At 33.1% G+C, this 23,186-nt stretch overlaps 1 protein-coding gene across 1 annotated transcript; it reads right to left on the reverse strand.

Moving 5' to 3' along the window:
• Positions 1–7,633: 7,633 nt before the first annotated feature.
• LOC104116212 (acid phosphatase 1-like) lies at positions 7,634–8,981 on the reverse strand. Its single transcript, XM_009627026.4, has 3 exons — positions 8,517–8,981; positions 8,108–8,317; positions 7,634–8,028 (listed from the first exon to the last, which is right to left on the reverse strand). Exons 1-3 carry the CDS (start codon positions 8,903–8,905, stop codon positions 7,854–7,856), a joined length of 774 nt encoding a protein of 257 aa, XP_009625321.1. The 5' UTR covers positions 8,906–8,981; the 3' UTR covers positions 7,634–7,853.
• Between the last annotated feature and the right edge of the window lie 14,205 nt (positions 8,982–23,186).

Consider the following 23,186-nt stretch of genomic DNA (forward strand, 5'->3'; position numbering starts at 1 on the left):
AAAAATGGTCTCAGCCCACTTTCATATTTTCATGGCACCTCGTGCCCATATTTCTATCACGACTGCACGGACAACTCACGTGCCAAAAATATCAATATATAAAAATCTGCACGATCAATTTGCTTTAGAAATAGTTTGAGTGGAAAAAATGACATTTGCACTTAAATTAAAGCATCAGATAATCTACTGACTTGGATGTAAAACTTATTAATTTAAAAATAATAGTAACTTCATTTATTTAAAACAAATTAGTCATCGAAAATGAGTAAAAATCAGAAATATAAATCTTCAGAGTCTCATACAAAAAAGCCAAAGCCAACACAATACAACAAGGAGCACAAAACACATAATAATAAAGTCAACTAGTACATCACGGAAGAAGACAAGAATTTACATATCACGAAAAAACATAATAACCAAAGGCAAGTGCAGCCATAGAAAAATATATCAACAAAGGACACTCCCAAGATACCGTCTCGTAGTCCCAAAAGTAAATGCTCAACAGGGGATCTCATAAGGTATCGCCTCATAGTCCCAAAAGTAAATGCTCAACAGGGGATCTCCCGAGGTACAGTCTCGTAGTCCCAAAAGTAAATATGCAAGACAAGGGGATATCCCAAGGTACCGCCTCGTAGTCCCAAAGTAAATATGCAAGACAAGGGGATCTCCCGATGTACCGCCTAGTAGTCCCAAAAGTAAATATGCATCAACAGGGGCACTACAAGTGCTCAAATATCACAACATTTCACAAGTTACACCTCAAGTGCTCAATTATCACATCATTCACAAACTGCACTACAAGTGCTCAAATATCACAACATATCACAATTTGCACCTCAAGTGCTCAAATATCACATCATTCACAAATTGCACTACAAGTGCTCAAATATCACAACATATCACAATTTGCACCTCAAGTGCTCAAATATTACAACTTACCACATAAATCAAAAATAATATTATTTTCCACAATAAGGAGCCCACGGATCGACCATGATGTACACAAATTCTAAACAAAACATTCGGGAGTGAACAACTCAACCGAATAATAGTTCACAATTTGGCAATTTGCCTCAATATGATTCAATGCCTTTATAATTCAATACCAAGTTTTCAACAACATGAACTTAAAGGTAATTCATCAAGGAACAACACCTCTTTTAAATCACAACTTTAGAAAATAAATTGATTTATTCATCTTATTAACTAAATTTTTCATTTATATTATCTATAGATAAAATCAATAATGAAAGTATTTTTCATAAAAATGGCATCTCAAACAAACATAGAGTTCATATAAAGGTCAAGTGGCAATCACCAAATTATCATATAAAAACAGCCTTGGCAAACAAGGAATGAGGCATGACAAATAAGGGATTTAGTAAGTTCCAAAAATAAATTCAATTTAATACATAAATGTGTCTACGAATTTTAACCGATATAATTTGCACATATAAACCAAGTACGTGCTCGTCACCTCGCGTACATAATTTTTAATCACACAATTTCCACATAAGAGTCAATGTCTAAGGGGAAATCCTCACACAAGGTTAGGCAAGATACTTACCTATTTGAATTTATGTCGATATTCAAAAATAGCCTTCTTGCTTGAATTGACCTCCGGACAGCTCAAATCAATCCATATTAATTGTATAACTTCATTAAATTTTATCGGAACCAATTCCGGATAATATAACTTCGATTTACATTTTTATTCTAAAAAGTTATCACGACCCAAATTAACCCTCCATAAGGTGTCGTGACGGCACCTAGTCTTTACGACTAGGTAAGCCTAATATTACGAAAAATGTAAAGAAAACACAACATTTTTAAAGATAAACAGCATATTGTGAATAACCAAAAGTAGTACCACTCGGCATATACAAAATAAAATTTTCCCAAGACCCGGAATATCACTAAGTCACAAACTGCTATAATCTATATAGCTCTATACAAAATTCTGAAGATAATAAGGAATATCTCTAGGCGAGGGAGTAGAAGGAGACTCCGAGGATCTGCGGACACAAGCATAAGTACCTTGAAGTCTCATAGAATCAGCAGCACACACTAATCCTGAGGCTCATAGCTCGCACCTGGATCTGCACATGAAAACATGTACATGAAAGGGTATGAGTACTCCACAATGGTACCCAGTAAGTGCCAAGCCTAACCTCGGTCGAGTAGTGACGAGGTCAGGTCAAGGCCCTACCGGAGTAAATATAATAAATTAAACAGTAAAAGATATAAGTAAAATTTATATAACACAGTTAACGAAATTTTTGAAAATTTAACAGTTAAGGGAGCCCTCGGCTCAGAACAAGGTAAACACAATGGGGAATCTCCCGGGATACCGTCCCGTCTTTCCGAATGAATATGCAGTACATGGGGGATCTTCCGGAATACGTCTGTAGTCCAAAAGTAAATATGCAGTGCTGGGGGATCTCCCAAAATACGTCTGTAGTCCCAAAGTAAATATGCAAGACATGGGGATCTCCCGGAATACGTCTGTAGTCCCAATTTAAATATGCAAGACGGGGGATCTCCCGAAATACGTCCGTAGTCCCAATTTAAATATGCAACGCAAGATGAAATAACAGGTATGGCATCGAGTTATACAGTTTATACTGAACACAGATAAGGAAAGTAGGGACTTAACTAAGCATGGCACACAGAATGTCAAATAGGCAGTTAAAACATATAAGTATGCTTCTCTAATCTAAGCTAAACAATTAAACGTATTAGTGCAATTTAATAAGGGAAAACAGTTTATGATTTAGAAAGGAAAAATGGGATTTTGCAATAATAGCATGTGTACGTACCCTTCACCTCACGTACACGGCGCCCACACATCAATTAATATCAAACATCCTAAGGGGAAAGTCCCCAACACAAGGTTAGGCAAGCCACTTATCTCGAACCGCTCAAATCAACTCGATATCACGTTCTTGCCACAAGTATCTGACTCCAAATGGCCCGAATCTATTCAAATTAATTGCATAATATAAATATAACTACAAGTAACTAATTTAACTAATTAATTGGAAGCTAAAACGTGAAATTAGGAAAAACGTCCAAAAAGTCTCCCCGAGACAACTTCTCGGAATCGGGTAAAAATCACAAAGTATGAACACCCATTCACTCACGAGTTCACTCGTCCAAAATTTATCCAATTCCGACACCTAGAACTCGATCAAAATCCAAAAATTCAATTGGGGAACTTTTTCCCCAAATTCCCACTCTTTCACTTAAATCCCTTGATTAAATGAGGAAAATTGCTATAGATTAATGAAATATACACGAATTAGAGTTAAGAATTGTTACCCACTGATTTTCTCTTCAAAACCCTTGCAAAATCGCCTTCTCCCGAGCTAAAATTCGAATTTGTGAAAAATGAGGAATGAACCCTCGAATCTGCCTCTTCAACCCAGCGATTTCCGCACCTGCGGTCATGCACCTACGGACAAACCCATCGCAGGTGCGAAGTCCACTTACTTGGGTTGGGTCCGCACCTGCAACCCCTGGGCCTCATCTGCGATTCCGCTTCTACAGACAACCAGCCGCACCTGCGAGCCCAGCTTGACAACCCATTTCTGCACCTGCGAGCTCGCGGGTGCGGTCAAACTTGCGCACCTGCGCTCCATCACCAGCCCCACCAGTTACGCATCTACACACTCCCTACGCACATGCGGCTCACGCATTTGCGGCTCTCACACCTGCTGCCTCTCTTCCGCAGGTGCGAAATACCAGAACCAACAAAGGCACCGGATTTTCCTAAGTCCAATTTCATTCCGTTAAGCATCCAAAAAACACCTGAGGCTCCCGAGACCTCAACCAAACATGCCAACCAATCCTAAAATACCATACGAACTTAGTCGAGCCTTCAAACCACATCGAACAACACCAAAATTATGATTAAGCATGGATTCAAGCCTAAGAATTTAGAATTTTCCAAATTTTACAAACGACGCCGAACCACATCAAATCTAGTCCGAATGACCTCAAATTTTACACACAAGTTACAAATGACACTACGAACCTACACCCACTTTCAGAATTCTATTCCGAGCTCGATATTAAAATTTCCATATCGGCTGAAATCGCCGAAAAACTAACTTTCGTCAATTCAAGCCTAAATCTACTACAGACCTCCAAAACACATTCCGGACGCACTCCTAAGCTCAAAATCACTCAACAGAGCTAACAGAGTAGACGGAATTCCATTCCGGATCTGTCTTCACACACTTTTGACTACGGTCCAAATTCTAAGACTTAAACTCTCATTTAGAAACTAAGTGTCCCAAAATACTCGAAACTCAAAACCAATCATACCCGCAAGTCACAATAGCAGAAATGGATATGGGGAAAGCATTTACTAGGTGTTCGGGGCTCTAACTCTTAAAGCGATCGGTCGAGTCATTATAAAAGTCAACACGGGGCCCGCCTCTCAGAACCCGATATAATATTTACGAAATTCGAAAATCCATTCCGATACGAGTTCAACCATACTAATTTTATCAATTTCTGATAACAACTCGACCTCCAAATCTAAAATTTTCGTTTTTTGAAAGATTTTGCAAAAATCTTGATTTCCTCCATTTAAATCCGAATTAAATGATGAATATAACCATAGATTTATGAAATATAAAAACTTTCGGATATAGGATACTTACTTGAGTTGAAATCGTGAAGAAATCCTCAAAATCGCCCAAGAACCGAGTTCCCAACATTCCAAAACGAAATGAAAGAGTTACTGATTTTTGGTGCCTTATGTTTCTATCCATTTCCGCTTCTGCGGATATATTGGTCACATTTGTGGGCTCGCTTTGGCAAGAAAAATTCCCCTTCTGCGAAGGTGCACTATCCAGCCAAAGGTCGCACCTGCGGACAGAGTGCCGCATCTGCGCAATCGCAGAAGCGATGGCCAAACGCGCACCTGCGAAGCTCGTCGCTTTTGCGATCCAACCTCCGCGTCTACGGTCCCGCAGGTGCGGAACATGCATTACACCTGCGACCTCTGCCCAGGCTGCCCAACGTCACTTCTGCGAGCTCAACCTCACTTCTGCGAGGTCGCTTCTGCGACGAGCTTTCCGCAGAAGCGAAAACACCAGTAGCAAATTTCCAGTTGTTCCTTCAAGTCCAAAAATCAATCCGTTAACCATCCGAAATTCACCCGAGGCCCTCAGGTCTTTAACCAACTATATAAAAATATAATACGAACTTAGTCGAGACTTTAAACCACGTCAAACAATGCCTAAATTACGAATCTCGCATCGAATCGGATTATGAGTTTTTAAATCTTCCAACTTCTATATTTTGAGCTGAAACGTATCAAATCAATCCGGAATGACTTCAAATTTTGCATGCGAGTCATAAATGATGTAATGGAGCTGTTCAACTTTCCGGAATCGAAATCTGACCTCGTTATCAAAAATTCAACCTTCGGTCGAACTTTGCAAAATCTTCTATTTTTCAACTTTCGCCAAAATGCGTTGAATTGTCCTACGGACTTCCAAATCCAAATCTGAGCATACGCCTAAGTCCGAAATCATCATACGAAACTATTGACACCATCGAAATTCTATTCCGGGAGCGTTTGCTCAAAAGTCAACTCTCCGGTCAACTCTTTCCATTTAAACTTCAAAAATGAGAATTGTTCTTTAAATTTAATTTCGAATCTTCCAAAAATCAAATTCGACCACACTCGCGGGTCATAATACATATTACGAAGCTGCTCGAGACCTATAATTACTGAATGGGGCGTAAATTCTTAAAATGACAAGTCGGGTCGTTACACATGTCCTGACAAATTAAGGTACGAGATGAAAAACTAAATGACCACATCTTGTTATGATTGATCAAATAACTTGACACTAACATATATACTATACTAGACATCGTGATATTTCTTCAAGAAGAAAATTTTGGCAAAAATTGTATGATAAATATAAGATGAGTGACACTTGTACAATGTAACTTATAAAGGTCTAGATTATATTAATTTAACAAGCATTCTAGCCATTGTAAAAGGATAAGTCTTGGAAAGCATTGGTATGCAATAGGGTCAATGGTTTGGTTCGACCTGTTATTTGATAAAATTTATACTATACCAAATTTTTGATTATTTTATTTTGTATAACTAAATTAAACTTTTCGAAATCGTCCCAATTATCTCGGTCTCTCTTCGGTATCGGTACGATTCGGTTAATTTTTCGGTATCTTTTTTAAAATGTCATGCAAGAGTCGCTAGTCCAAGTTAGAATGCGATAATTTGTACTTGCATAGGACTTTGGCAAAACTCTCTCGATATTTTTATAATTTTAAAAGTGATAATCAAAGGAACATGAAAGATGTCTAGAATAAAGATTCATTCGAGTATTCTATGGTAGCGTAAAATAAATTAAGTAAAGATAAGAGAAATATAAATTATACGAGTGGAAAGATACTAATCAAGTTGGAACTCAAAAATAGAGTTTATTAAAAGATTATTATCCAACAAGAGAAATCTAAATCATACGAGCAGAAAGATATCCAATACCTTGTGGCTTATCACTGAAGATCGTTGGAATACCTAGTGGCTTGCTACTCAAGATGTTAGAACTAATTTAGTTTCGATGAGTAGTAAAATAGGTTTGAAAGTTGGAATTTCGGATATTAATCCCAAAACCCAAGGAAAAAAAACTTAATGCTTTGTTAATTTTAAACTTAATACATAAAATATATTTTTCGTATATAAATTTATTCGGTACAGTTATAAATTTATATTAAAATAAACCTAATAATTGGCTCGGTACGATAGGTTTAGTCGATTTTTAACTCAAATAGACGTCTACCTAATTTGTTAAACTAAAAATAACCGGTAGATGTATAATATTTATATAATTCATATATAATATATGTATAACCATATATATTCTATCTATATCGGCTATAAAATATAAATATTGAATTAGGCCGGCTATTTGTATAACAATCTCAATATCGAGAATATCAATCTCGGGGCTCATCTAATAGGCCTTTTACGCATCTCTTTCTATGAGAAAAATCCAGACGTGGGCCTTTAACGTGTACTGTACACTAGGAGGAAAATGCTAGCTAACCCTATTTTATTTTATCACGTAAAAGTAACAAATGAAAGACGAAAGGGAGGCCTCAATTGGAATAGTCTATTTTAATTTATTTGCATAAACGTGAACTTGAGATTTGTTCATGGTAATGTTAGTTACAAATATAATAATGCTACTTATATATCTTGAAAATTAATATTAAAAAAAAATTAAATGTACGAATATATTATAAAAATAATAAATAAAATAGTATTAAATTATTTTAATTATAAATAAAATACCTGGGTAAAAGTATATTATATAGCATATAATATAGATGTTATTACATAAATGAGAAGATTTATAATGTCAAGGGAATAATAGACTTTTCGGATGAAAAATTTATAAAATCTGACCAAAGTGATTATTATGATAATTAGAGCATAGTAAAATAATATTTATTAACAAAAGAAAAAAAAATTACTTTGAATATTAACACAAAGTTAAATGACTTTTAGGTAATAAAAAAAAGTGACTCTTAAAGCACAATTGAATTATCACCTATAAATTTACTCGATTTATTGGCACAATTGTTATGAATTAACTGCACTTGTCATTTCTTCACCCAAATGAGATTACACAAAGAAAACACAAAAAAAGGGGATTGGGGTGTAGAACATTTGAAGAGTCAAAAAACCAAATACATATCCTAATTAAAATCAGGAAAGCTAAATTACTTGACATTATTAGTATCAATCATGACATTCTGAAACATAGACCCTAATAATGTCGAAGTGGGTAATTAGTTTTTCAACCAATGTAGTACATTGGATCCGGCAATTTGAAAGTGCGGTCACCAACAAAATCACCAAGCAAATCACTCCACTGGTCTCCTATGTTGCCAACAATTCTGTATCCAGCTTTCACCAACTCTGCCCTTTTCCCGGACTTGTACATTACTGAGGATCCTGTATCATTTACTCCCCTGCACCCAAATACTCATGTCATATCAATTACAATATGCCTAAAATGCTCAGTTTTAGACAGTCAATTAATATTCTTACTTCAAGATGAGCTTCACCCAAGAATGGTAACCAACTTTCTTTAGGTTAGCAATCCTGACTTGTCTGAATTCTTCCTTAGTTCCCGTGATAAAGACTGGTTTAATACCCATAGCCAACAACGTTCTGTACAGAAACAGAGCGCCTGGAACTGCTGGTGCTTTTCCTTCTCTCGTCCACTCGTCAAACTTCGTCCCGTTGAATTTTGTTGCCCTGATAACAATTAAAAGTACACTTTATTAGTCAAGAACTTGAGTTTTACATGGCTACTTCAATAGAGACGATCCATGTGTTTACATCACTGAACCTATTGCACATTTGTAATTATGGGTTCAGAACATAATATTTATTAAAATTTTAGTAATTTTTCACACACTATATCTAAACAAAAGTTGTATTTACTAAAACTTACCCAAAGGCGACATCAGAACGAGCATAATAAGGAAGGTTAGAGAGAGTGGTTTCATCAATATCAAAGACCCAAACATCCTTGCCGTCTTTGGCAATTTTGAGGGTTTTGGCATACTGAATAGCCGCGACGATCACAGCGTTGCAGTCGTCGCGGTACTGCTTGCCAAGCATGTAGTGCCCCACGTAGCTTTCGCATTGAAGGGGCACTAATTTCCAGTTTTGGATGTTGTTGGTTTCAACTGCCAGACGCCAGCTCAGGCAGTTGATTTGAGGAACGTGGCGGCCGGCGGAACCAGCCGTCGGCCGCAGAGGGTGGATTTGGTTGGGAATAGACGCTTTGGCAGCTACCGCTGCCATGGAAATAAGGAGGAAGAAGAAAAATGCCCTCATGTTTTTGGTATGTTTGTTACTCTAATTAGTAAGTAGGAGGTACTAACATGGTTGTGTGATTGGCCCTTTATATAAAGTTTGAACTGACCTTTCATCTCATGACAAGTTAGTGAATTACATTTCTAGCATTTCTTCCGCGTGCTATTTATCCATATTTTTTACTCTTTTCGTTTTTGGTTTTCTAGTATATTTATTGTGACCGGCATTTCAAAAAAATAAGGGGTCGATTTGATATACATATTAGTTATGTGAGGATTATAATATAAAAATTATTTATATGTGATTAATATAAAGAGATTTTTATGCGATAATTAATAATAAAAAATAATATATATTTTTTAATTACTTATGTTTAATCTCACAATACTAATATACGTATTTTTAATTTATATTTTATCTCGTACAAAATAATAAATAGATGCTTACATAACTTAATATAAGTTTTATTTAATACCATCTGCCAAATGTTACATTAGTTATGCGATAATTATTTTATTTCTTTTGTTATGAGACCAATCAAACTGTATTATCTTGCGAAATTTTAAACCACCAATCGAACAACCCCTAAATGAGAAGATCATTATATGAGCTAGAGTCAAAACATCCAAATTTTAATATGAAATGAGGCATCATCTTTATTATTTTTTTAAAGAGTAACATTTACATACTTAAAAGCTAACAAAGAGTACTTAAAATTACAGGTTATTATAATTTCCAAAAAAAATACATGACTTGGTGGTTGTGCTATCCAAATAAAGGTAAAAAGTGTATTAAATTATTGACTTTCAAGTACAAATTTTTGTAGTATTTTATGTGAATTCACGTGAGGCCTATAGTCAAACAGAGTAAAGACTGGCTCATTTTCCGTATTTTATCTGTCACTATTTACATCGTTTTATACAAGGTATGTAAAAGACGAGGTCCTTTTCTTTTTCTTTGTCCTCTTTACTTTTCCTGTAAAAAGATCATGAAAAAGGGATCTGGATTCGCTATGATAATCACCGTCTCCCCACTCTCGCTAAGCTGCATTTGATTAGAAATAGAAAGTTGCTATATATAGCCTTTAGGATCGGAGAGAGAGCTAATTAATTGTGTCAACTTAAATTTTGACTAATAAAGTAAAACGGACGGAGTATTTATAAAAGATAAATATCTTGTATTCATTGATTTAATGTAAGCATCAGTGTAAGTAAGTGTTTACTATTTGACCTAAAATTTAGATATGGGTTTAGACAATTAGATTTAATAAAATAGAGTCAATCTTAGTAATATTAATGTTCAAAAAATATATTAACTAATTTTGTAGTAAGATAATACATATATTATCTAAGTACCAATAAATGTTGATAACACTAACAATATTCAATGATCCAAAAAGGAAGGGGATGACATTAAATAACAATAAATAGTAATAAATGGCATTTAAGTAGATAAGAACATGTGAGTCACCCAAAAAGAGTGATATCCGTAGATATACCTTCTGACACTGATGAATGATTGATGAGCCTTTGAATATTCATAATATTTTTGGATCATGTGGAAAAGTTAGTCAAGAATCTTAAGAAAAAGATATATTTTGTATGTGTGCAATAAAGCAAGATTCTACAGAGAAAATCAATTTATTATCTTACAAGTGAATATCTCGTCCACCATAACTATGTCTCTTTTTATTTATAAGGGAACATATGTCTAAAACCCCTAATATTACAGATCCAGTCTTATCTAAAACTAGCCGTTATTATTCCTTTTTAAGAGGAGTGCTCGTCCTCGTCCTCGGCATGTGATGATCAGGAGCGGCTCAAGGGCATTTGAGGCCTAAGTCCAAAGTCAAATGTGAGGCTTAAGTATAAATTTTAAAAAAGAAAAAACTTAAATGATATGTATGGAGTAAAATTAATGAAATACCAAATACTAAATAAAAACAATACTAGAAAGATATTACCCGATTACTGATTCAAGAAGTTTGAAGAATGAAGACTTTGAGTCCAAAATATCTAGTTGTTGCTTGTCTACTTTAAATTTTTTGTTGTAAATCTTGAAAACTATACTATATTTCTTATAAAATAATAGAAGTATAGAACTATTGAAATCTTAAAAATATTATTAAACACTTGAATTAATAAATTTTTGGAGAAAGAAGGTGAAAAATAAAATTTTGGAGAAAGAAAAAAATATTGGAGAAAAAATTCAAGAAGGTGAGCAAGAATAAAGAGAAAGGAAGAATATATGTAGGTTCTGGAATATGAAGAGTAAAATTGAAACATTGGAAAAGAATGAGTAAAAAATGGAATTATTAAATCAACTCAAATTGAAAATTATTCATCTATCATTTTTAAGTAAGTCAAAATTTTACTTTATTTACTCTAAAAGGTTTTTTTTTCATTTATATAAAAAACACAAAAGTAGTAATACATATTATTTTTTTAAATACCTAAAAAATATATATTATTTCTAAAAAATAGGGTCCCTCAAAATTGGGGGCCTAAGGCACATGCTGGTGATTCCTCGACCAAATCCTTCGCCTCTCGCTAGATCACTTCGACCTTGAATTCGCTTCTTGCTGAAGTCATACCGAGGACACGCGTGGAAGCTCTCGAAGGCCCTCTTCATACTGATATGATATAATTCATAACTAAGTTAATTTTTGGCCATACATTTACCACGTTGAAACCATGTTTACAAATAAAAAGTATATATACACAATTTTTTTAACACCCTAAGTAAGAGATCGCTAACTTTCAAATTTATCTAAGACATAAAACTGGACAACCATTTTTGATTTACGTTTTCAATTTTACTGCTAGGAACAGCCCCCCTGTCCACCATATTTTGGCTTGGACGTACCTAATATCTACTCCATTCTCTTTATTTCACACCTCTCAGTTATTGCAGATTAAAAAAAAAATACAATGAGCACAATTTCCTTGAGTTTTGCTTTTCCATTTTATTTTATCATCAAATAGATACAAAGTTAGAGACAAAGAATCGTTAAAAGATTTTTGCACGTTTATTAAGAAACGTTTTGTTTAATATTAAATTCATATTCTTATTTATAAGATTATACTTTATTTCCTCAAACATTATCTGAAAACTGATAAAACTTTTTAAAAAGTTGTAAATATAAAAACAATTAAGGCCTTGTTCGTTTTCAAGAATTATTTTAATTAAATATATTTGCCTAAAGCGATGGCCAATCGATGGGTCGCTCGCCACACCAACCGCAATAATCAATATTCCTTATTTTTGCAGTATCTTATGTGAATTCACGTGAGGTGTATAGTCAAACAGAGTAAAGACTGGCTCATGTTCAGTATTTTATCTGTCACTATTTACATCTTTTTATAAAAGGTAGGTAAAAGACAAGGTCATTTTCTTCTTTTTTTTCCCTCTATACTTTTCCTGTAAAAAAAAAAAAGGAAAAAGGGATTTTGTATATCAATGTAAGGAAGTGTTTACCACGTTGAAACTATGTTTACAAATAAAAAGCATATATACGCGATTTTTTTAACACCCGAATTAAAGAGATCACTAACTTTCAAATTTATCTGAGACACAAAACTGGACAACCATTTATGATTTACGTTTTCAATTTTACTGCTAGGAACAGCCCCTTGTCCGCCGTATTTTGGCTTGGACGTACCTAATACCTACTCCCTTCTCTTTATTTCACATCCTCTAAATTATTGCAGATAAAAAAAAACAAAGAGCACAATTTCCTTGAGTTTTACTTTTCTATTTATTTTATCATCAAATAGATATAAACAGTAAGGGACAAAGAATTGTTTGAAGATTTTTTGCACGTTTATTAAGAAAATTTTAAAATATTAATTCATATTCTTATTTTACTAGATTATATTTTATCTCCTAAAACATTATTTGAAAACTGATAAGACTATTAAAAAAGTTGTAAATATAAAAACAATAAAGGTCTTTTTCGTTTTCAAGAATTATTTTGAATCAAATTTATTTGCCTAAAGCGATGGCCGATGGATCGCTTCGCCACACCAACCACAGTAATCAATTATTATACTTAGAGAATAAGATACACAGTAATTATTCTTGTCACGACGACCAAGTCATCTTTTCCTTTTCGGTCTTTTCCACATTATTTAAATTCGATATTTGTTATTGTTCACAATAAGTGATCATTTTAAAAAAATATATTTATTTAATTAATTGTTACCCTGACACATTAAAATATATAAATAAGAATAAATTTTAGAAAAATAAAATTAATTCTTTTTCTTAATTATGTAAATGGAGGAAGGAGTAATAAATAACAATTCTCATAAGCTATAATGTATTTTATCACAAAAGTGAGTTACAATAAAGTAAGAGCCATGCAAGTCGCATGTCTCTGCTTTTGCGCTATACGAATAGAAAATAGAAAGTTGTATCTTCATTAAGAAGATTAGGGATGTACAGCGAAAATCTAAAAATCTTACCAAACGGATAATCCGAATCAAATCGGAAAAAAAAAAAACACGATGTGGTTTGGTATTAGAAAATAAAATTCAACCATAATTGTTTTGGTTTGGTTTTAACTAAAAAAAGTCAAACCGAAACCAAACCAACCAGATAGTATATTTACGTAATTTTAAAAATATTTTATACATATAAATTTTTATTGTAATGTAATTTATAAATATTTCTTAAACTTTTTCACAATTTTATCTTTTAACGTATTATTTCAAGTTTAGAGTTAACATTCTCGAATGGTAAATAAATTTTATAACCCATAAATGTAATAACTCAAATAAAATTCAAATCAATACTAATGCTAACAAAAGAAATTCAATTCAATACTAGAAATGACGATAGTGTTGGATAATTATTTTAGTTTTACATTGGTTTAGCATAACTTAGTTTATCTTTTTCTTTAGTTCTTAGTTATGTAATTAATATTGGTACTTATTAGCTATACTTATTTTAGCATGACATGTATAATATTTTTAGATTATGTTAATTTTTATTATGGCTTATTAATTAACAATATTTGTTTTATGTAATTTCATTATTTTATCTTTGTTATTGAATATTTTAGTATAATGCTATGACTTATCTCATATTATTGTGTTAGTTTCTTGGAAAATACATTATATAATTGTATTTTACTAGGACTAAAGAAATATTTGGAACACAAGTTACATATTTTATGTTATAAAGAATTTATCGGAAAAAACTCAAAAATCCGAAAAACCCCGGGAAAAAAAACTCGAGAAAAATCGAGATTGAAACCCCGACATTGTTGGCTTGGTTTGCTTTATAAATTTAAAAACACCATTGATTTGATTTGATAATTGAAAAATCCGAACCAACCCGACCTATGTACACCCATACTTACAAATTTGGACTAACTTAGTTCTAGTTTTTTTTTTTCCAACGCCTCATCTTGCAAACTGAATATAGAAAAGAGAATTTATTTGATGACTATCGTGTGTAAACTTCTGTCGTTGAAGACCTCGCAAATAGTGTGGAGCATAAGCAACAAATGCGAAACGGGAATTACTAAGCACAATCGTTATGAATATTTAAGAATTGTGCATTTCAAGAATCAAATCGAAATAGAAGTCTTAATAAAAATACAGATAAAAATTGCTCAATTTCGAATAGTATGAGATATATTTAACCCTAATGAACACAATTACTTGTTTTTTGCTTTCTCCGTTTTCTTATCAAATAAATACGAAAGTAAGAATCAACTGTAATGTCGCTGTTGCTTGCAACACCAACCACTCTAATCAAATCCAAATATCAAATAGAATATTTCCTGGCCCATCAATTATTCTTGTCCACATTATTCTTCGCTTTTTTTTAGAACCTGTCACTTGTCCACATCATTGTTCTAATTTTCAAATAAAAGAACTATTCTTAGTAGTAGGATTAGTGGTGGCGAAATCACAAAAGAACCATTGTCTATCCACATTATTCATTAAAAATAAATTAGATAATGAACTTTTTAAACGGGTCAAATATGGGTAAGAAACATATTATCTACTTAAAAAATAGATAACTAATAAGTTTAATTTTTATATTTATAAAACCTCAAATTGGAGGTTCCACGATTTTGGGAACTAAGAATTCTCTCAATAGTAATCATATTCAAGAGACAGAATACCTAAAAACCTCCCTAAACTTGATACGGATTATCAGTAACAACCCTAAATTATTTGTGGTCTTAATTAACCCCCTCAACTTGGCTTTTTGAGAGCCATTACTCCCCTAGACGCTGGTGTGGCAAAGAGTGTGGGTGCACTCTCTTTTAAGTGCGTGGGAGTGAAGAAAAATTGAAAAATCAGCTTCCAAATAGATTATTTTTTAACTTTTAATTATCATATAGTCATATATAATGATTTATTTGTTACAACTATGTATTTCTTCTTGCTTCATCTTAACATATAATGTGGACTTTACTCTAACTTTTTTTATTTTTAATTTCTTCTAAGATATAATGTCTATTTGCTCCAACTGCATATTTTTTTTTTTTGGCCAAATTTGTAGAACGTTTGGTAAGAACTCCGTCATGTTAGCCAAATAAAAAACTTTTAGCAAAAATAATGGAGTACATGTTGTGTATATTTTCTGTTTTTTTCTTTATATGTAATGTCTATTTATTTTAATTGTGTATTTTATTTTCGAGTCAAACCAATAAAAAAATTGGTCATAGCTCCATTATTTTTTACCAAATAAAAAAGGTATAGCTAAAATAATGAACGTGCAATTGTACACTCTTTATATTTCTTCTTTTGATGCAATGACTATTTATTTCAACTGTGTATTTTTACTTTTTTATGTAAAATCTGAAAACAAATATTTTAGAGCACCATAATTTAGAGCTATATAAAAAATTATAGCCAAAATAATAAATTTCAAGCTATGTATTTTTATAACTTTTTAGATGTCTTACTATTTATTTCAATTGTATAAATATTTATTTTCAGGTTAAATTCAAAAAAAGAATAACTAAAATTTTATTATTTTTAGCCAAATAAAACAAATTAGCCTAAATAATGTAGTTACTATCCAAGTTTTATTGTAAATTTTATTCGAAAAAAATTATCTAAAAAAGTAACATACTTAAAAAGATAAAAATATATTTTAATTTTCAAAAAATGTCACATGGACAGAAAAATGCTATATAAAAAATTATAGCCAAAATAATAAATTTCAAGATATATATTTTTATAACTTTTTAGATGTCTTACTATTTATTTCAATTGTATAAATATTTATTTTCAGGTTAAATTCAAAAAAAGAATAACTAAAATTTTATTATTTTTAGCCAAATAAAACAAATTAGCCTAAATAATGTAGTTCTATCCAAGTTTTATTGTAAATTTTATTCGAAAAAAATTATCTAAAAAAGTAACATACTTAAAAAGATAAAAATATATTTTAATTTTCAAAAAATGTCACATGGACAGAATAATTCACGTGACATGCGAATGCATGCCACTTTCCTGATATGAGATCATCCAAGGGGGTAACAACTATCGAATAACCAAGTATATGGGGGTTTAAAGGTATTTATCCTATTCAAGAAGCCATAAAAAATCGATTAACCTATTTTTTATCCATATTAAATATGAATCGGATAGAATGATTTATTCTTTTTTGCATTATACATTTTTTAGGCATCTCATATCCTATCCGACCCGGCCGTTTACCATGGATATACGAGTAGTTTTAAGTGGTGCCCTTTAACACGTGACTAATATGATTGACCTCACTGCCTAATGCTATATTGTAGTTTTTGTACTTTTGACCAGCGATTCATAGCATGCTCTATTACTGACAATGCCAAAGGAGAGACACCAGTAATGGACTAACCACCCCTCCAGCGGATCGGAGGGAAGGCAATCAGGCTACGGATGTTTAGACCTGGGTTGGTGGAGTAACGAAATTTGATATTTCATTTTGTCTGTGAACTCTTGCTCGTGTATCGGTTTACTAGATACGATTAGCCCGGGCATATGTGAACTCTTGCTCGTGTATCGATGTACTAGTTACGATTAGTCTGGACTTGCCCGGGCCCAATAGCAATAGACAAATATTTTAATCTATAAGTTTCAAAAAAAATTCTAAAGAAGTATTTTAAAATTAAAATTGATACAATCTTATTCAAGATCAACAATTCTCAAGAAAAATAAAAAGAATTGGCTATATTATCATTCCGAAAATAAATATTAGAAAATATCGATATTTAAAAAAAATTATTAATAATTTTGCATCTCAAAAGTTAGAACAATAGTTTTTTGGAGGAAAATTATTTTTTATTTTTTAAATTTAAGACCTCCAAATAAATTTTGACTTTAGGCCATTAAAGTGCTTGAGCTGTCCTTGTATCGTGGCACAGTTACTCTAATCTCAGTAATATCATCTTTTTTATTTGTTTAATTATAATTGACGTAGTAACATTTACTTAATAATTTTTTGAGAGTGCAATTTCAAAATAACAGCAATAGCTCAATGTGGATAGAGTTAAACGCAAATGTAACATTGACTTCTTGTTGACATCTTAAGAAATTAATTGGAGAAATATGATAAATTTGATTTCTCTTTTTAGTATACTATTAATTTCAAATCGTGTTTGCAGGCACGGAACAAAAGTTTCAAAATGTTGCAGACGAAGCGCTTGGATTAGCACTCGTGCTTTTCTCAGTTATTGCCTGTTTGAGCTGGATATTTTCTAATTTTTGGAAATGTTATTCCTTTTTGGTAGAGTTCTAGACAATATATAAGTTCACTTTAATTACCTAAAAAATTAAATTCTAATATAAAGTACCAAATAAGGCAGCAGTAGTTAACTTTTATTTGGAGAGAGTTGGTTATGAAATGGTAAAATTAACTAGATTCATCAAAAGGCTGCTAGTAGAGCCCACTTTTGAGTAAATATGAAATGATCTTCAGGTGGGGCCCATAAGAAAAAAAAGGTACTCACATTATTTTACTTAGAACATCATAACTTAGCACATCATAACTGAAGCATGAAAATATGTTGAAATTCCAGAAATACTCCTGATGGGCAAGCTAGCATTTTGCTATTCCCAAAATACCCTTACTGCCCCAAGCTCCTCTCTTTAGTAGCTTCTATAATAAGTATATATCTACCCACTAGTTAGGGATAGCCCGTGTTGAGTATGGGCCCAACAATACCATATATTAAACATGAGAAATTTTCAGAAATTACGATTGTTTAGTGGCTATTAACTTTCTATAGCTATCATATACACAATTACTTCTTATAGCTACTATTTAGTTATTACGGTAGTGTATTCATATGTATTCGCGTTGTTGTACTCATGAATACAACAACAAAAAACTCCTAAAATCAGGGCAGTACATCTGTACGCGCATATATTCACATGTATTCGCGCCATGTATTCATGAATACAACAGTAAAAATGCCTAAAATTAGGGCAGTCCAGATGTACGCGCATGTATTCACGCTATATATTCATGAATACAACAGTAAAAAATGCCTAAAATTATGGCAGTTCAGCTGTATGCGCATGTATTCGCGCTGGTGTATTCATGAATACAACTATACACGCATGTATTCACATGTATTCGCGCAACATATTCATGAATACAGTAACGACAATGCCTTAAAAATAGGTATGTCCAGGTGTCTAAGAGAGAGGAAAAACATAAATAGCGTATTTCATGCCTCAATGGTAGTATATACTATAAATTACTTATTTTGCTATAAAATATAAAAGGTAGCTATAGAAAATAATATTTTAAAATAATTTTGGTTTATAATAAATAGGGTGTATACCTTTGCTATAGGAGGTAAAATTTCCATTAAACATTAGTGTGAAGTTTAATTATATGTGATAATGTGCTTTTGTATTTTTACAAGATCTTCATTATCTCAACCACAACACTTCACATTATGTGATTCTTCTTTCTAATTTCTAATTAAGTTTTTAATTTGTTCTATATATACAAATAATTTTAAATTGCATGTATTTTGAGAACCAATAATTTCAACAACATTATGGTAACAACCATGACTACATTTAAATGCATTGTGATACTTAAACTTACCAGTAAACATTGATTAAAATAGCATTCGGTCTTTCTATCTATAGAAGTGATATTTTTTAAATGCACTAATTAATTTTTTTCCACGAGAGCTTCTCACTATAGTCAAAGTTATGGGTGTTTCCAAATAACTACTATATAATGATATAATATGTTTAAAAAAAATATACAAAGTGATAACTTGTCAAAATAGTGGATCTTTGAAAGAAACAACATGTAAACTGTAAATAGTAATTAAGACAAAGTGTATCAATAATTCTATAAACAAATATGATACACGCGGCATTTTCTTGCAATTTCTCAAATACCTACTTCAAATTAATTTTCTCAACAACTATTCATAAGCGATGAAATAATATTTTGTTACATCATCTTTCAATTAAAAGAGAAGAAAGTATAAGATGGAAAATACTACTATGTTATTTGATTGTATGGTATACCATTTATACATATATGTACAGCAGATGCAATAACATGATAGACTTGAAAAAGATAATCCCTATCAGAAAAGAGCCTAAATAGGAGGAGAGAGTTACAACAACTTCCTAAAGATCACTAACTACAAAATAGAATTCTACAGTAGTAAAAAATCTTAGAGTAAGCAGTAAATAGCCATTATTATGCCCCCGCAAGTTAGTGGTGTCAACAACACCTAACTTGAAAAATTGCTTGACAGACGAGGCTCTTTGAAGTGGTTTCATAAGTATATTTGCCACTTGATCAGCCGAGTGAAGGTGTTGAACTTCGATTTCCTTGTTTTGAACTTGTTCACGAACAAAGTGAAAGTCAATAGCTATATGTTTCATACGACTATGGAACACCGGGTTGGCGCAAATGTAGGTGGTACTAACATTGTCACAAAAGATCTGAGGAGTAGCTAATACACTGAAGCAAAGATCATGGAGTAAATTTCTTAGCCAGTTGGTCTCAGAAATAGTAGCTGCATCAGCTCGATATTCTGCTTATGTGGAGGAACGAGAAATAAATCTTTGCTTCTTAGAGGACCATGATATCGGAGAGTTGCCAAGGTAAATAACATAACATGCAGTGGAGGTTCGATCAAGAGGATCTCTAGCCTAGTCAGAACCCGAGTAGGCTAGAATACGATGATCACGTTCTTTAGCAATTCGGAGACCAAACCAGATGTCTGGTGAAGATACCGAAGGAGACGCTTTATGGATGTCCAATGAGATATTAAGGGTTGGTGCATGGACTGTGAGAGTTTACTAACAGCAAAAGCGATGTCCGGACGTGTAAAGGAAAAATAATGAAGTTTACTAATTATCCGCCTATAAAGAGAGCTATCTACTAGAGAATCTTCAACAGATTCTAGGAAAACAACACTAGAAGCCATTGACATTGGAACACCCTTGCAATTGTGCATATTAACTTCCTGTAATAGATCTGTAATGTAATTGTTTTGAGACAATAAAAGACCACCTCGATAAGAAAAGACTACAACACCAAGGAAATAATGAAGTGGACCAAGATCCTTTAGTGAGAATGGGGTTGCAATATTTTTAATAATGTTTTGAATACCACGAATTTGATTGCCCATAACATGTATGTCATCAACATAAACTACTATATATGCAATAAACTCATAAGTATGCATGATGAACAATGATGAATCATATTGGGATTTAATAAATCCCGAAGTAACAAGATAATTTTTGAGTTCAGTGTACCAGGCTCCAGGAGCTAGTTTGAGGCCATATATAGATTTTTGCATCTTGCAAACATGTGTAGGATATGTAGAAGCTTCGAAACCGGGTGGTTGACACATATAGACCTCTTCGTCAAGACGACTTTGCAGGAAGGCATTATTGATATCAAGTTGATGAATGGTCCAACTCTGTTGTGTCGCATTTGCAAGAATAAGTCGAACAGTTGCGAACTTTACCACAGGATTAAAAGTACATTGAAAATCTAGGCCAGGTCATTATGTGAACCCTTTGGCAACAAGACGAGCTTTGTACTTTTCAACAGAACCATTAGGATGATATTTAACAAGAAAAAGTCACTTACAATCCACCACGTTTTTCGAAGGATCACATGGTACCAGATCCCATGTCCGGTTCCGAACTAAGGCTTCAAATTTATTTTTTATAGCTTCATGCCAGTATGGGACTTGTTGAGCTTGCTTAAAGGTTCTAGGTATGGAAGAAGTGGTTTGGACAATAATGTGAAATTGTTTGGGCTTAAGGTTGTTGGTCTTAGACCGAGTAATCATATGATGAGTGCGTGTCACTGTAGAGTAAGAGGCAACAGAGGAAGGTTGTGAGGCGATGGAAAAGGGGGACAAGTGACGAAAAAGATGGTTGTATCATAGGGTTCTGGGTCAAAGGTCCAGTGGACTTATTTCAGCGCTGGTAAGGGATTATTGTAGATTGAGGCTGAACTTTTAAATGGGGAGAAAGGTGAACTGGTGAGGCAGAACGATTTGGTTGGGGGGAATCATGGTTGGCAACTGAGTTTGGTGTGGCTAGAGGAGGAGGCAATATAGATGTTGGAAAAGGAGAGAAAGTGTCAGATAAGCGAGAAACTGAATTACCTGATATGGTGGCACCTGTTGGGGGAGAGGAGACGAGTGAATGAGTGTCCACGGGTTGTTGTACATTCTGAGCAGGAAGCTCATAACAGACTTTTGGACTCAAAGTATTATCCATTTGTGGTTGTTCAATTGAACAAATCTCTCAAGATACATTTTTATTGAGTGTAATTTTCAAATGGGAAAAAATATTTTCAAATGGGAACTGATTTTCCAGAATATATGACATCACATGATAAATAAATTTTGAAAGTTAAAAGATCAAAACATTTATGGCAGTAATGTTTATTTAAAAATCCTAAATAAACACATGGTGTCGAATGAGGCTCTAATTTATTTTTGGCATATAGTCTGAGCCATGGATAGCACAAGCATCCAAATACTTTAATGGAGTCATACTTGGGAATAATTTAAAATAAAATTTTAAAAGGGATCTTATGCTGAATATTGGGTGTAGTGAGCCTGTTTATAAGATAAACAGCTTGTTGATAAGCAAAACTCCAAAACTGTGAGGGTAAAGATGCTTGATGTAGCAAGGTTCTAGTAGTTTTAATAACATGTCGGTGTCGTCTTTCGACTAGAGCAACTCTTTGCGGAGTATATGAGGGTGACACTAAGTGTTCTATGACATGTGTTTTGAGATAGAACTGAAAACTTTAAAATTCACCACCACCATCAGTGTAAAGAAATTGAATTTTGGTGTTGAATTTGTGTTCAAACAATGGATGCAAAGTTTGAAAAACTTCAAGCGTTTTATTTTTTTCTTTCAAAGTGAACAACCACATGTATTTTGAAAATTGGTCAATAAATAACACATGATATCTTCTTTTATCAATTGACAAAATCGGAGACGGACCCCATAAATCGCTATAAAAGATTTGCAGTGGCTTATTACTTTGCAATGAATTTTCAAAAAAAGTCAACCTATGTATTTTATTTGAATAACAGGAATTACAAATGGAACTAGCTTTAGGATCTGAAATAGGAAGGGAAACATTATTCAAGATAATATTTAAAACACGGCGACTAAAATGACCTAAACACTGATGCCACAGGTGAATTGGAACAACCACATTGCATTGAGGAGGACGATCTGCACAACTCGATGGCCACTCGTACAACCCATCTTTATTCTTCCCGCGAAGTAGAGGCGTCCCTGTACTCAGATCCTTCACAAGATACTGAAAAGGAAAGAATTCAATAGATGAATGATTATCACGACAAAACTTAGGAACAAAAATAAGGTTACTTTTTATGACATGAGGGCATAAGGTATTGAGAAGTTTGAAATTATGATTTGAAGCACTTATGTTAGAGTTACCGGCATGGGATATTGGTATGGTGTTACCATTGCCTATAGTTATCTCTTCGATGTTGTGGTAATCATGTACAGTGGTTAGGCTTTGAACATCAGATGCAATATGATGAGTGGCTCCTCTATCCACGATCCACAAAGTCTGTTGAGGAGAAAAGCGAGCAACAAAGTTTGCCTGGGCTTGCAGACAATCATGTGATTGCGATTTACATACTCTAACAGAATGACCTACACGATCACATAGTTAGCAGCGAAGGTTTTTGTCAAAGGGCTACTGGTGGTTGTTTCTTTGTAGGCGCCATGATTGTACTTGCCATTGCTGATTATTGGCAGGTGCATTCAAATATGGACGACGATTGCTGGAG

The sequence above is a fragment of the Nicotiana tomentosiformis genome, chromosome 3 (genome assembly GCF_000390325.3).
Source record: "Nicotiana tomentosiformis chromosome 3, ASM39032v3, whole genome shotgun sequence".
NCBI lineage: Eukaryota > Viridiplantae > Streptophyta > Magnoliopsida > Solanales > Solanaceae > Nicotiana > Nicotiana tomentosiformis.

What these genes read in the sequence shown, in the direction of transcription:
- LOC104116212 (XM_009627026.4), bottom strand. Translation starts at nt 8,905, where the DNA reads ATGAGGGCATTTTTCTTCTTCCTCCTTATTTCCATGGCAGCGGTAGCT. An exon ending in CGTTCTGATGTCGCCTTTGG is followed by an intron (nt 8,318 to 8,516) that starts GTAAGTTTTAGT and finishes AATTGTTATCAG; the next exon opens with GGCAACAAAATTCAACGGGA. An exon ending in TGGGTGAAGCTCATCTTGAA is followed by an intron (nt 8,029 to 8,107) that starts GTAAGAATATTA and finishes ATTTGGGTGCAG; the next exon opens with GGGAGTAAATGATACAGGAT.